This window comes from Monopterus albus, unplaced genomic scaffold (genome assembly GCF_001952655.1).
Source record: "Monopterus albus unplaced genomic scaffold, M_albus_1.0 scaffold20.1, whole genome shotgun sequence".
In the NCBI taxonomy this organism is placed as follows: domain Eukaryota; kingdom Metazoa; phylum Chordata; class Actinopteri; order Synbranchiformes; family Synbranchidae; genus Monopterus; species Monopterus albus.
Genome location: NW_018127900.1, coordinates 2,083,792 through 2,098,594, shown reverse-complemented (window position 1 = coordinate 2,098,594; position 14,803 = coordinate 2,083,792). Strand labels below are relative to the sequence as shown.

General features: G+C 39.0%; 1 protein-coding gene across 7 annotated transcripts in view; it reads left to right on the top strand.

The window, feature by feature from the left end:
- The first annotated feature begins 4,038 nt into the window (after positions 1–4,038).
- dmxl1 (Dmx like 1) overlaps positions 4,039–14,803 on the top strand; it is a 50,548-nt gene continuing 39,783 nt past the window's right edge. For 4 of the 7 annotated variants that reach the window (XR_002274438.1, XM_020593965.1, XM_020593966.1 and 1 more), the window contains exons 1-8: positions 4,039–4,426; positions 5,926–6,158; positions 7,993–8,118; positions 10,412–10,489; positions 11,495–11,573; positions 11,784–11,928; positions 12,293–12,359; positions 12,468–12,652. Coding sequence is in view for 6 of the 7 variants with exons in the window: in XM_020593965.1 (XP_020449621.1) it covers positions 6,072–6,158; positions 7,993–8,118; positions 10,412–10,489; positions 11,495–11,573; positions 11,784–11,928; positions 12,293–12,359; positions 12,468–12,652 (767 nt within the window). In the remaining variant the exon portion in view is untranslated. Of the gene's footprint in view, positions 4,427–4,501; positions 4,521–4,714; positions 4,760–5,925; positions 6,159–7,992; positions 8,119–10,411; positions 10,490–11,494; positions 11,574–11,783; positions 11,929–12,292; positions 12,360–12,467; positions 12,653–14,803 lie in introns of those variants that run through there. The other 3 variants (XM_020593964.1, XM_020593963.1, XM_020593962.1) reach the window with 3 other exon arrangements.

Here is a 14,803-nt window from a genome sequence, read left to right as displayed (position 1 = left end):
ATCAAAGCATGGCCACACTGAAACTTCAAGCCCATTATGGCATTGGCCCTCCTACCCTCAGATCCAGTAATTACAGCTCATACAAAGCATCAACATTATTACTCGTCAAACCACAGTATAATACCACAAAGTACTTCAAAGAGACAACTCACATTTCAAGGGAAAAATAAAAACTCATGGATTATGCATTAGGAAGAACTGAGTCAATCTTGCAAAGCAGGTGGGGCTCAGATTGTGTTATCTGGAGCGAGACCCAAACTTGATAATCAAGATCTACGCTGGTGTATTTGAAAAATCAATTTTACATGATTGTTCAAGTGAGCAGGCCAATGTTTTGGGGTGTTTTACTGCAGCCTGCAGTTTGCATTTACAATGTTTTGCCTATTTCCCATGTAACAATCATATTACTGTAAGTAGCAGCCAAGTGTGTTTAGAAATTAAGGCTGAATTGCAGTGCATTGACATCCCAGCCATCAGAGATTTTTTTTATGTTTCGATACTGCCCTCTTGTGTCTCATGTTTAATATGCAAAATAATGTAAAATGTTTTTCTAGTTTTCTTTTTTATATTATTTTCTTTTACACATGAGATCAAGTTATAATGAATTTGCAGGTGTAAACCTGAAGCTCATGGACGTGAGAAGTACAGTGGGTACGGAAAGTATTCAGACCCCCTTAAATTTTTCACTCTTTGTTATATTGCAGCCATATGCTAAAATCATTTAAGTTCATTTTTTTCCTCATTAATGTACACACAGCACCCCATATTGACAGAAAAACACAGAATTTTTTTTTTGGGAGTGATGCAACAAGTTTTTCACACCTGCATTTGGGGATCCTCTGCTATTCCTCCTTGCAGATCCTCTCCAGTTCTGTCAGGTTGGATGGTAAACGTTGGTGGACAGCCATTTTCAGGTCTCTCCAGAGATGCTCAATTGGGTTTAAGTCAGGGCTCTGGCTGGGCCATTCAAGAACAGTCACGGAGTTGTTGTGAAGCCACTCCTTCGTTATTTTAGCTGTGTGCTTAGGGTCATTGTCTTGTTGGAAGGTGAACCTTCGGCCCAGTCTGAGGTCCTGAGCACTCTGGAGAAGGTTTTCATCCAGGATAATCTGGATGATTCTTTAACACGTAACATGTAATTAAACTTTATCATATTTATTTTCAGCTCCAAATAAGGCAGTGTAAAATGATGTATTTTTTAAAAATTTCCTTTTAGGTGTTTGCACTGAAGAGAAGCTGTTGCTGACAAAAAAAGATGTTCCTACATAAACTCAGAGAATTCAATATCATACTGACCAGCACTATCCTTTAAACACTGTGGACTAAAATTGATCTATGAAAATATGATTTTCCCTTTTTTGTGAATGTCACTCACACTGGTATAAAACAGAAATGGTAAATCAAGACAGAGTTACTCTATTAGACTGGGATGGATGGTCTTTTGTATGTGGATGTGCACAGATATATTTTACAACTTATACACATAAATGTAACCAGCAGTGATGCAGTGGTCCTGTATGTATGTCAGAACTGAAAGGCAATGTAATATTTAGCACAGTTACTCTATGAAGCTACATCTTTAATAATGCTGTGACCCACTTCCTTGTAGTAAGTCAACAGTTTCTTCATTACCACCATCTAACTGCCATGACAATAAATGTTGCCAACCTTCCCTAATGTCACTGACCTGTCTGCCATTTTAATTATTCATCGAGTGTGTCTGTCCCGTTTATCTCAGCATGCTTTAATTGAATGCGAAGCCTCTGACTCACCCAACATTCATGTCCCCATTCAACAATTTCACCTAATATAGTAGAGACTGAGCAGAATGTATGGAAAAACAGTGCAAGTAGAAATTAAGATGAGCTGCTAGCTAAATATTATGAGAGTATACATAAATATACAAATTATGCTCTGTACCAAAAGAGGGAGTCTTTTGTTTGAAGGCTTAGAACCAGCTTTAAATCAGCTTGACAACATTTTGTTATATTAATAGCATGTGATGTAAAATGTTTACATGTGCAAATAACTAAGATAAAATTTGTTTAAAAATACAACACAATCAATTAAGTTACTCGAAATCAAATCACAAAAGTAGATGGTTCAGATGACCCATATGTACTTGTCAAAGTAAACTGGAGTCCAGTGTATTGAGCAACACTGACACCCTGTGGTTATTTAATATTTACACAGAGGACTTGAAACACTTCCCACCTCTTCTCTGTTACTTTTAAACAGCAAGACATAAGAGGTTACTTTAATTTACACCCGATGACCAAAAATTGTGTAATATAATTTAACACCACTAGGTGCCAATTGTAGATTGAGTGGCCTTGATCTAGCAATGACCTATATATTAACCTGAAAAAAGCATAGTGCCACATACTGTACAAATGACACATAAATGGCATGGTCAATATATACTGGGTCAATAAATACACACATTATTCTAAAACCAAGCTAACAGTCTGACACACAGCATGACTGCAGTTATTGTAGTGATGTTTTCAGAGCCCTAGGGTCTAAACGGTGGTACAGCCTAGTCCTACAGTAAACATCATCACATGCTATGACGTTTTCAGTGGAACACTAGACACAGTGTTATATTTTCACTTCTCGAAAGAATGTGGTGATTCAGAAGTGTACACAGGAAGGATGGGTAAGCACACCATGATATCACTGCTGGGTATAGTTACAGGTGCACCTGGCCACCACAGCCAAACTTTTCTGGCAGGTTCTTTCACTTATTTTAATTATTTCCACAGTTCTGGGTTTGCTTACTTCATAAATACTGGTGACTTATCTGGACATCCATGGATCACTTTAAAAATGTTTGGAAATTTGCAGAATTAAATTACAATTACATTTTAAATATGTATTTAAGTAAGCCAGGCTAGTTAAGCAATGTTCTCATTCACATAATGAAACCAGAATTCAACACAGCCACACCTGGTAAGTGTTTGCTAGTCACCACAGTGTTTAACTAAGGAAACAACAAAATGTAATAACATAGAAAAAGCAGGGGACTCCTCGGTAAATGAAAATGCACATTTACTCTGATACTGTACTATTTCCATTTAATGCCACTTTATACTTCTACTCCATAACAGTTCAGAGGGAAATATTGTGAATATTTATGTAACAGCTTTAGTTCCATTATATTTACTTTATAGATTAAGATTTTTCATCCCACTGTAATTAACACATTATTTTGCTCATTATACTTCAGAGTTGGCTGGGCTCTCTCACTCTCTCCATGCCTCATTTGAGTCATTATTAGTCTATGTATTCTAGACAAACATTCCTCATATATTTGCAAACTTATTTCATGGTGTTTATCTAGTCTTAGATCACAAGACACATATCTGCGGTCTGTCCCTAGCGGGAGCCAATCCCAGCCGGCAATTGGGCGAAGGTGGGGTACACCCTGGACAGGTCGCCAATCCATCGCAGGGCTAACACATAGACAAACAACCACGCACACGCACACGCACATGCATATGCACTCCTATGGGCAATTTAGAGACACCAATCAACCTAAGCTGCATGTCTTTGGACTGTGGGAGGAAGCCGGAGTACCCGGAGAGAACCCACGCAAGCACGGGGAGAACATGCAAACTCCACACAGAAAGGTCCCAGGTGGGGCCTGAACCTGGAACCTTCTCGCTGTGAGGCAACGCTAACCACTGTGCCACCGTGCTGCCCCTGTCCCTAGCATATGGAAAAATATGTCCTGTCATTTAAATTAACTGGCAGAGAGAAATTAAAGGATGTGACTCCAGTCCGTCCGAAGCATAAAGTCGAGATTTCATAAAAACATCCACAAATTCTTCAGTACTAGAAGAGGTGATGATGTGGAGGCAGCAGGTTGAGATGAGGAGGTTTATTTGCAGAGAAAGGGACTGAGATACCAAATAAGATGGGGAAGTGATATGAGATGGAGGTTTCACAGATTTCACTGAAAAGGACAGGAAGCCCACATGAGAGGACAAGGTCAAATATGTCTATGTTGATGTGTTGGCCCATGCACAACGTGAATGAGGCCAAACGACACGACTACAAGGACCATAATGCATTGCAGCGAAATAGTCATTATCATGACACATCTTCAACATAAGGAAAAGCTTCCTTTTTGAAAGCGTTTTATTTGCTAACGTTGGGGGAAGGTTGGCTTTTTTATGGTTACCATTTTGAGAAATAAATAAACATTTGTCTGGGCCAGCAGAGACAGTCAGGCTCTAAATATGAGCCAAAAGTGATCTACAGCTTGCTTTCTAGCAGAGAAGCTCGCTAAAAGACAGCTTCACAGGCTAGTACGCGCTAACGTTAGCTAAATGAAGAGACCGGATCCGTAATATATAACATTAGAGAGCTACATTCATCAAGGAGAGCAGCTGGAAGGGATTTGCTGACGTCTTATCTGCAGGTAAGTAGCAGAAGTAAAGCAAAGTAGTAACGCGAGGTAAATAGCTAACGCTAACTAACACCATTAAGCAACGTTAATGTTACCAGTGTTAATGGTAATTCTTTTATAAACTGCAGATTACTAGCTAAACTTGACGGCTAAGTTAGAATCATGATTCGTGGACTTGAAGACGGGTAACGTCAACCTAGCTAGTGTATGAAGTCCCCGCTTAAAATCACTGACACACCTAATTAGTTAAACGTTTTCTGTAAACGGGTGGCATAGCGTTAGTCAAACGTGGTCCCATAAACTAGCTTAAACCAATGTTCGCCGTGTGACCTGTTATCACGTGAGGTGCCGCAACACAAGACACAAAACTCACTTTCTCCAATTATAAAATAGTCGGATGTTATTGCTGCTCTTTGTTAATTTTGTGGCTAAAACCTTGACATTTAAACACTTGTTTCCCATGTACTAAAAGTGTTATTTTGTGTAACGTTGAAATGACTCATTTTTGCTAACAGCTTATCCATCAACTGTAAGCGTGAAGTTATCTTGCGCCGGGAAATTGAGTATATCAAGAAATCTTTAAGAAGTGATAATGACGTATTTGATCTGTGCGTGTTGAGACTCCTCAGTTGACCCTACCGGCTTCTTCAGCAAAGTTAAGAGGTCACAGACTGTAGAAGTTGACACCACACAAAGTGGATCAACTAGGCGTGCAGTGTTGCTGTAAGGTGTAACTGCACTGTGGTGACCCACTTGGTTCATTGACACCTTCTCCCCAGCTTCTTAATGATGGCCTCTATTGAACAGGTTTTAGTGCAGGCATTTCTTACAAGCATAACAGTAGGTCCTCCTATCGATACTACCAGTTTGTGTTACTGTATCAGTTGTTACATGCCCAATAAGTCAACCTAGCTGTATTACTGTACTTCTGATATTATAATAAATTTGAATTTGACCCTTATAGAATCAGCATAAAATGTTTTCTCATGCTATTGCAGACATTCATTTGTCTCTATTAAATATGCACTTTCAGTTGTGAACAAATATAAATTCATGATAATAATTTTCCATGACACCTGAGAAGAGCACAGGAACGGATGCCCTCCAGAGACAGGCTATGTCACCTTGCTTGTTCAAGGTCCCACTGAAACTAACTAGTTTGTCAGTAATCAAGCTGGCTGCATTTATTTTGCAATAAGAGAAATTTTGATGTCGACCTCAAATGACTGACACAAAATGCCATTTGTTTTAAATGAAAGTATAGGTCCCCAGGATCCAACTCATTTACAGTGGGTCCTCTCACAATATTGCCAAAATGTTTTCACGAGCCCAAGTCTCATTGTGGGACTGATTTTATACCATTTAAGCACAGTATGATGAACAGAAACAATTTACAGATTATCTCTTTCCTCCTTCAGAACTGCGTGTTAAATCAGTCCTACAGGCTTGATGCAGAACCAAAACATTCTCTGTTGACATGCTTTATCTCTCCTCTTCTTTCTTCCTAACAGCATGTCCATAGAGGCCCTGGACTGAAATTACAGACTACAGGCAAAGATGAACACATCCTTCTCATGGTTTCCCATGAACCTCACCTGGAGTGGGAGGGTGTTGTGAGAGAGGAGGAAGGAACATAAGAGGACTATAAACAAGAGCCATGAATCTCCATCAGGTCCTCACAGGGGCTGTCAACCCTGGAGACAATTGCTTCTCTGTAGGTAGTGTCGACAATGTGCCATTCACGGTAAGATGTTTCAAGTTCTGAAAGTATTCCCCAGCTGTTTGTGAGCTCTGATTCTTAGGGGGTGGCAAAATTTTTGTTTTTAATGTAGGTAGAACAGAGATTCTGATGCCAAGAAGGCTTAACTAATGGCAGTGTTACTCTCTGGACTAAGACCTAAGTCAAGGTGATGATCATGTTTAGTACCAAGCCATTCTAGAATTTTTCAAGGTGTTTAAAGGCACAGTCAACTGAGTGTATGGGAACTTCTGACCCACTGGAATTATAAGTGAAATACTTTTTCTGTAAACAACTGTTGGAAAAATTGCTTTTGTCATGCAAGTACATGTCCTAACTGACTTGCTAAAATGGGAGTTTAACATGACATCTGTGGTGTGGTGAAAAAAACAATCAGTTTTATTGACTTTAACCTAAGTGCATGTAAACTTCTGTGGTATTTTTAAGCCAAGTTAAATCTGGAGCCCTGATCATCTTTCTCTTATCTAGGATCAAATTGAGTTTAGCAGATGCAACTAATTGATCCATTAATGACATGTGACCCTGTGCAAAACATACTGTACTGCTGCCTAAAAATAAAGCCTGTTACATGAAATAAAAGAACAAGCATAATTCCAGCCTGTCATAAGCCATGTTGGATTGGACATTACATTAGGACAGTAGTCCTTTTTCAGAGTAGACATTTTGTGCTCTCTGAGTGCTGTTTAGTTTGGAGTAGTGGATCTTTTTAGAAAGTAACATGTGTATGAGGCCAAGGTAGAGGCTGTTTGGTTTGAAGGAGCAGCTAAAACAAACAAACAAACCAGAACACTCCATTTACTGATTGTATATCCTAGTTTGATGACAACTAACTGAAACTGAAAAATGGTGGTGTTGTGGAGCATACACTTATGAAGTGCAGAACAGTGTTTGGAGTTCACTTTTGTATTATCAAAAATAATGTATTGAGCTTTTTTTCACCTGCAAAAGCTTCATAATGGATACACTATGAATGACTTTAAGCTCATGTGTCCCTTTTTGTTGGGTGCAAGGAACAGCAGTTCTTCCTGCTTGGTCAGTATACCCACATATTATTTTGTATGTGATGCTTAGACTTGATGTTGTTTGAATCAACATTTACACAGAATATTGTGCCACATTTTGTGGCAATATGTTTTAATTTCTGAGAACTGACTGGGCTAGAGAATGGTACTAAACCTGCCACTGCCAGAGGGCTGATTCATGTGGAATTCCAAGACTAACAATGTCAGCCCCTATGACATTGTCAAGAGCCTAAAATATCTTTTAAAAAAGAAGGAAAGGGAGAAAAATCAATGATCCAGTGGCTTATTAGCACTTAAGAATGCAGTGTTATTGTGTTAGTTATATTCATTGCTGTATAATTTAGACGACATTTAGTGAAAACACTTCCCTATATTGCAGAAAACTCTTTGTTAAGGTTTAGGGTGTTGTTGCATGTCTGAAATACTCTGAAATACTTAAGGCAATACCTCTCATGGCTTTGCAGTCTGTGATCTTGATACAACCTCTGTGAGTTACTACTCTCATGCTATTCAGAGACTGGATCAATAGGAGAACTATTTCTGTCCCCCTCTCCTCTTGTGATGGAGGTACAGTCACAGTGAATCACAGCTCATGTGAAGATCATTGTTTGAGTGTCACAGAAATAGAGCATAGAATTCTAACCTTATTTACTTGTAGTTCAGAGTGGTCATATGGTGGCATGTTTGATGACACTGACTTCAGGTTAAGTGTAGTTAAAGTGACCCTTCATGCAATATTCCCTGGATGGAACTGAGTGCCATCTTCCCCCTCTTCTTGTCTCCTTGTCTCTTGATAGGCCTATGCGTCAGGTTGTGATGTGGTGATTTTGGGCAGTGACTTTGAGCGGTTGCAGATCATCCCAGGGGCCAAACATGGCAATATCCAGGTTGGCTGTGTTGACTGCTCACTTCGGGGTGGACAGGTAAGAGTAATGGAGTAATGTTTTGTCTTATTGTCTTCTGAGGCTGACCAGGATGTACCAGAAATACCATACAAACAATGCGATTCATTTTATAATACTATTTGAATCTATTCATGATGTCATAGTAATCACAGTGAAAGCAAATTCAGCTGTATTTGAGCGGTATGTTGTCTCTTTACCTTTTTTAACTGAAGGTCAATAGTGTAACATTGTTTCAGTGGAAGATAAAGGATGTGCTACAGGCAGTGGTGTACTGCCAACAGACAATGCAGGAATTGTGTGATAGAATTGAAATGCACTGTTATCCTACTCAACCCCTAATGCATCCGCTGGTTTGACTGAAATCTAAGTGCAAGAGACAGTAAACTATAGCTTGACCTTCACAGTGAAAAATAAAACTCTTGACCTCAATTTAAGCAGGAGAAAATGAATTCCACTAAAAAGTGTACAGTTGTGTTTTAATAAATGTGAGCTTCCTGTCATCAGCTCTAAATGAGTAGAGTGTGTTATCTTTCTGGTATTTCTTGGTGAACTTGAATGTCTTCCATTCCACACATAGGGACAGTGGCAAGGTGTGGAATTGGTTATGAGTACAAAGGCAGAATTAGATCCTTTTTTTGGTATTAACCTTCAGTTCTTCTTCATCCTTCATACTTCTTTAATTTGCCAGTGTTGTTTCTTCAGTGAAAACCAAAGCATCTTTCATTACCACTACAGGCACAGAATTCACAGTTCCTCATATTTGCTGAGTAACAGTGATTGCTACATCTGCATAAATTTCAAAATTGCTTCATAAAGATATTAAAAACAGAAGTTGTTGTTGCCAGACTATCATTGTAATCTGGGTTTAACTGTCATTGGGGATGCTGTTAACCTTGTTAAAACAGCAGACAAGCTTGATTTTATTCAGATGGAAAAAAGCTCACTCAGTCCTTCAGCACTCCCCTCCTGTGATATTTAATCCAATTCATTTGTTCCCTCACATGTCTCTAGCACGGTCTAGCATCTGTTTAAGTTCGTGTTTCCGCCTGTCTTACCTCACTAACCCACATTGTGATACATATTTGCAGTACTGTTGGTTTTCACAGCATTGTTTACACATCTAAGCGTTCACTTCAGTTGTATTAATTGTAAGCATTAATGATTATATTGAAGATATAAGTACAGTAGTTATTAAAGAATACCACATTCTTTTGAAACATTACTAATCTACAACTGAGAAGAATAGAAACCTGCATGGGGCCTCATTTTATGTTGTCTTCCAGACAACATAAACTCTACAGAACATTGTAAAATAATTCCATTGTTTGAAATTTGTTAGATTACCTCATAATTTGAATGTCTATTTGTTATCAGCATCTTACATCAGGTAATACAGTAAATCTCCTTTGTACAGCAAAAGGCAGGCAAAGCAATATTATAAGGGTAGGACAGGGAGCAGCTGCTGCTAACATCTGAAAGCAGTGGCATTAAATGAACTTTTTAAAAACTTCCCTCATAACTGTTAGCTACTGTAGCTAAAATAGCAGGAGCAGGTTTAAAATGTAATATTGTAATATTCTTGTTGAATAACATAATCTCAAAATGTCTCTGGGTTTTATAGAAAAGGTTTTATAAGTTATTTTTTTGCTACTTGCAGAACAATGATCTACACTATATTAATTATTTTACAGCATACATGTGATATATTTGGCAGTCCTCTAGAATAGAATTAAATGTTAACCTTCTTTCTTTTACTGAACTATGCATCTGGATCTTTATAAGCTTGTTATTTGTGTTCACTGCCAGAGAAGTTTCAACCATTCACTCTGCATAATACTGTGACTGCCACCCATGGAAAATATTTTGGCATATTGCCCTGACCAATGTATACATGGGTGTGTGCGTACATTAGACAAAACAGTGTTGACTCAACACTGGGCTGTTGGGCTTAAGATAATTTTGTTTGTTGCCCAGGGGCAATACTCATTTACTGTTGAGATATGTAATGGTTTATACAATAAACTAAATAATTTTGGTTTGCCACCAGTTTGGGTCTTGAATAAGAATCTGTACTTTTTAAATAATCAAAAACAGTTTGTTTGTTTGTTTTTTGTGGCTATTTCAAAAATATGCAGCTGATATTGTTTCTGTTACATAAACGTACAAGTGATGAGTTTTCAATTAAATGTTTGTGTCTTCAAATGAAAGTTTAATTGTAATTTACAACAGTAATATTTGTTGCAGATTTTGAAATGGAACATAAACCATCTTAATATCTAGCGTTTTGCATTTTCTTTTTGTCTGCTGACAGATTGCAGCTTCCTATGGAAGCATTGTGTGTGTCTTTGAGCCTGTTCAGCACCCAGATCAACAGGACACATCGTTGACTGTGAGTAGCCCACATTATCTTCCAGTCAGTGTGGCTATGCATGTATTCAGATCATCCTCAAAAATGAGATCTTTCTCCTTAAGACAGCAGTCTTCTGAAATATAGCAAAAACATCAGAAAGTCACCGGGGACAAACAAATGTTTTAAATACATGCACATTTTTACTGAAATATTCTTCGAAGTCTTGAAGTCATTGTCACTGCTTATTCATATTTCATATTGTTTATGCCTGTTTTATAGTCAGTGCAGAAGTTCTAGGTTTGACATGTCAGTTTTAAACAGCCATTTGTTGTTAGAGAAGTGAAAGGCTAGTCATATCTATTTAAAATATTTTACACGTTTTAAAAACAATCCAGTACCTCTTGCATTGCAGAGGTTCCCTGGGATCAGAGTCCTTAAGATAGAAGAGTTGTGACACAAAGGTCAAAATGACACCAGGTCAAATGACTCATGTAGCTTCAAATTGTTCTACACAGTCATTCAGATTAATTATTTTCTGTGGGAAACAGTGGGGTTTATCAGCAAATTACTGCTTTCAGTGGCTTGTACAGGCATGCAGACTAATTTTGTATTTTGGTGTTATGTGTAGATAGCCCAGCTAGTCCAGCTCATTAGCTGGGTACGAAATTATTAAAATGACCCAATATCTGAGAGAGACGGTCAGAAATGTTGTTAAAAGTATTTTGGCACTTTGGTGCTGCTCCTAATGTTTTGGAACTATTTGATGTTCCCATGATTCGCCATTATTGTAAAAAAAAAACCAACAAAACAAAAAAACACCTTATAGAGTCAATAGACATGTCGTCACTCTCCTTCTTAATCCACTCTGCCCAGCCACAGTTGCTGCCCATGTGACCTGATCACATGGTGCTCACATGAATGCCTTTGTGTTGTTTCTTCTTGTACAGCTGTGTTACTTTGTACTGTAACTACGGATATATAAGTGACAGAAGGAAATGATTATTTTCAGAACCTGTGTGTAATATTAATGTTATTTCTGTACAGAAGTTGAACTGCCAATGGCACAAGACAGGTCAGTTTGTATTGGAGTCTATGGTACGGAACTTGGCCTGGCACCCCACAGGTACCTCGACTGCAATAGTTGATATTTTTCTCTGAAAGTAACACAAACATACCAAAATAAACAATCATATAATAAATGTTATGTTGATTGTATAAGTCTAGAATATTTGTTGCAGTATATGCCTTCATATTTTTTAACAAATGATATAATATAAAACATTTGTGGTATCTGTCCTGAAAGATATGGAAACATATGTTTGTGTGTATCCAGGCAGCACTCTCCTAACAGGCTCTACTAGCCTCCAGTTGTGGTCTAATGTTGACAGAGTAGAAGTTGAAGCTGAAGAAGGTGGAACACAGACAGAAATGACCATAAAAGACTCTCATTCTGCCTGGAGGTGCATCTGGCAAAGCAAGTAAGAACTGGGATAAACCTGCACATGGTGTTGCCCGCCTCTGTGACATTGAGATAATGATTTTATTGCTTTGCTTCTTTGAAAGGAAGGGAATAACAAGACAAATATTGTTCTTTTTAAAGTATACTCTGACTGTACAATTTACAAATAAGTTGTTAAAATCAGCAGGTATACATTTTTAAGTAATATTTTTTTAAGTTGGTTGGTCATACATCTAACTTTGAATGCATGAGCCTTTGTAATTCTTTCCACTTTGTCTTTTGCAGTTGCCATTAGTTATTATATACTGTATTTTAGATAAAAAATACATGATATTGTACAACTAAGTATTGAAGATCCTGTCATTTATTTTGTTTTTCTGTAGGACAGCATCTCCTATCAATTTAATTAAGTTCTCGCCCGATGGGGAATTTTTTGCTACTGCTGGACAAGTAAGTGGCTTTTAGCAGGAGAGGTTTATGCCTGCAGCCTAATGGTTTCAAGTTGTAGCAGCGTATCCTACAGCCTGGTATCAATTATATCTCTGTCTCTTGTTTCAGGATGACTGCCTAGTAAAGCTATGGTACTGCACCAGTAAGTGGAAGTCAGGTGTTTCTGGACTCTTCACACATCCAGAAACTACTGACAGTGTCCAGAGAGAGCTGGCCTTCTCCTTTGTCTACCTGGCTCATCCCCGTTCTGTTACTGGCTTCTCATGGAGGAAGACCAGCAAGTACATGCCACGGTATGGACACTATCGAGGCAATATTTCACAGCTCCCTTTCTACAGCAGTAATTCATTTATTTTCTCAACTGGCTTGTGTTAACCTAAGCTGACACAGCTGACAGTAACAAGAATGGTGTGATTGCAACAAATATTTAGTTACCTTCAAGGAATTGGCCATAGCCTTAGCAGGGTTTGCACAGTCAAAACAATGCTCAGTTGACAGCTTGGCATAACCTGTTTTTAGGCCTGTTTTACTGGGTAGACAGTATTTTTTGTCCAGTATACTGGATGGTATTTTGTGGGATGGATGAAAACCAAGGAGCTCTTATGAGAAGCAAGTTCCAAACAGGCTAGGGGTGCCCACACTTTTTCACCTTGCAAGCTACTTTTCAAATGACCAAGTCAAAATGATCGGCCTACACTAAAAATACTACACACACGCGCTGGGCACGCACACACCCACACACAAAATATATGTATGAATGAGTGTTGTCGTTTTTATGAGTGGTCTGAAAGTGCTGCTCCACATTTCCCTTCTTCAGATTAGTGATGGTAGATTGGTAGATCAAGCAAACACATTTCCAATATAACGTCATGGAAAAAAACATGGAATGTTTTTGGTATGTTTTCGGTTTTTTACTTGATTCGGCTCCCCCACTCATTTTATACCCTTTAGTAGAAATTAATTTGAAGCTGACAAGGTAATTTGCTCACTGGAGTTTTGCAGTAGCTCGTGCAGTTGACTGTGCATGCTTGGTGACCCGTGTGTCAGAAAAGACAAGATCTCAGACTGGCTGCCCTGCATGTCAATCAAATAGCAAATGCCATAGGGAGGATGGGTGATAGGCTATATATCAGGGGCGGGCAAACTACGGCCCGCGGGCCACATCCAGCCTGTTGGTCCTGTTAATCCGGCCCGCCCAGGATTGGTACAGGATTGCCCTAATCAAGTCATAATCATAATTATGACTGCATTCATTTGACCTTGTCCTGTAATGCCTGACGTTCCACCAGGTGGCGCATTAGGCGCGGTGATACATTGACTTGATTTTGCGGAGCCAGGGCTACTCTCAGTTATTACTCTGCTACTGCTCTGAACCCATCTGTAACAATGAGTCGGCCAAAGAAAAGAAAGGTCGACAGTGAGTGCTGAGTGTTCAATAAGGAATGGACAACTAAATATTTTTTTACTGAAGTCCAGTCAAAGGCTGTATGTCTTATTTGCCAAGAAACCGTTGCGGTTTTAAAGGAATACAACATCAGCCGTCACTTTTCTACCAAGCATGCTAATTATGCTAACAACCAGTCAACGCAAGAACGGACGGCTACTGCTCAGAGGCTGGCAGCTAGTTTGCAGGCTCAGCAAAACACCTTTATCCAACAAACTGCCATCCAAGAATCAAGCATGAAGGCAGGTTATTTGCTGGCATTCAAATTAGCAAAGGCCAGCAAGCCTTTCTCCGAAGGGGAGTTTCTCAAAGAGTGCATGGTAGAGCCAGCAGGTATCTTGTGTCCTGAGAGCAAGAACAAATTTGAAAAAATTAGCTTATTATGCAGGACAGTGACTCGCCGTGTTGAACTAATTGACGAAGACTTAGCTAGCAAGCTAAACAAAAAAGCGGAGTCATTTACATTATATTCCTTGGCATTGGATGAAAGTAATGACATAAAGGACACCACTCAGCTTTTAATTTTTATCAGAGGAATTAATGACAATTTTGAGATAAGGGAGGAATTTTTGGCCATGGAATCCCTAAAGGGGAAAACGGGTGGAGAGGACTTGTATGACAGTCGGGTGTCGGGAGTCATCGAGAGGCACAAACTACCTTGGAGTACGCTTGCCAACGTTACCACAGATGGATCACCAAATCTGACTGGAAAAAATGTCGGGCTGCTCAAAAGAATCCAGGAGAGGGTGAAAGAGGACAACCCTAAGCAGGAGGTAATTTTCCTACACTGCATAATCCACCAGGAAGCACTGTGTGAATCCGTACTGCAGCTTGACCACGTAGTGAAGACTGTTGTAAAGCTCGTTAACTTTATTCGAGCAAGGGGACTTCAGCATCGTCAGTTTATTAAGTTTCTTGAAGAAACAGACGCTGATCACCAGGACTTATCACTCTAATGTCCACTGGTTAAGGTTGGGGAAAGTATGTCAACGAGTGTGGG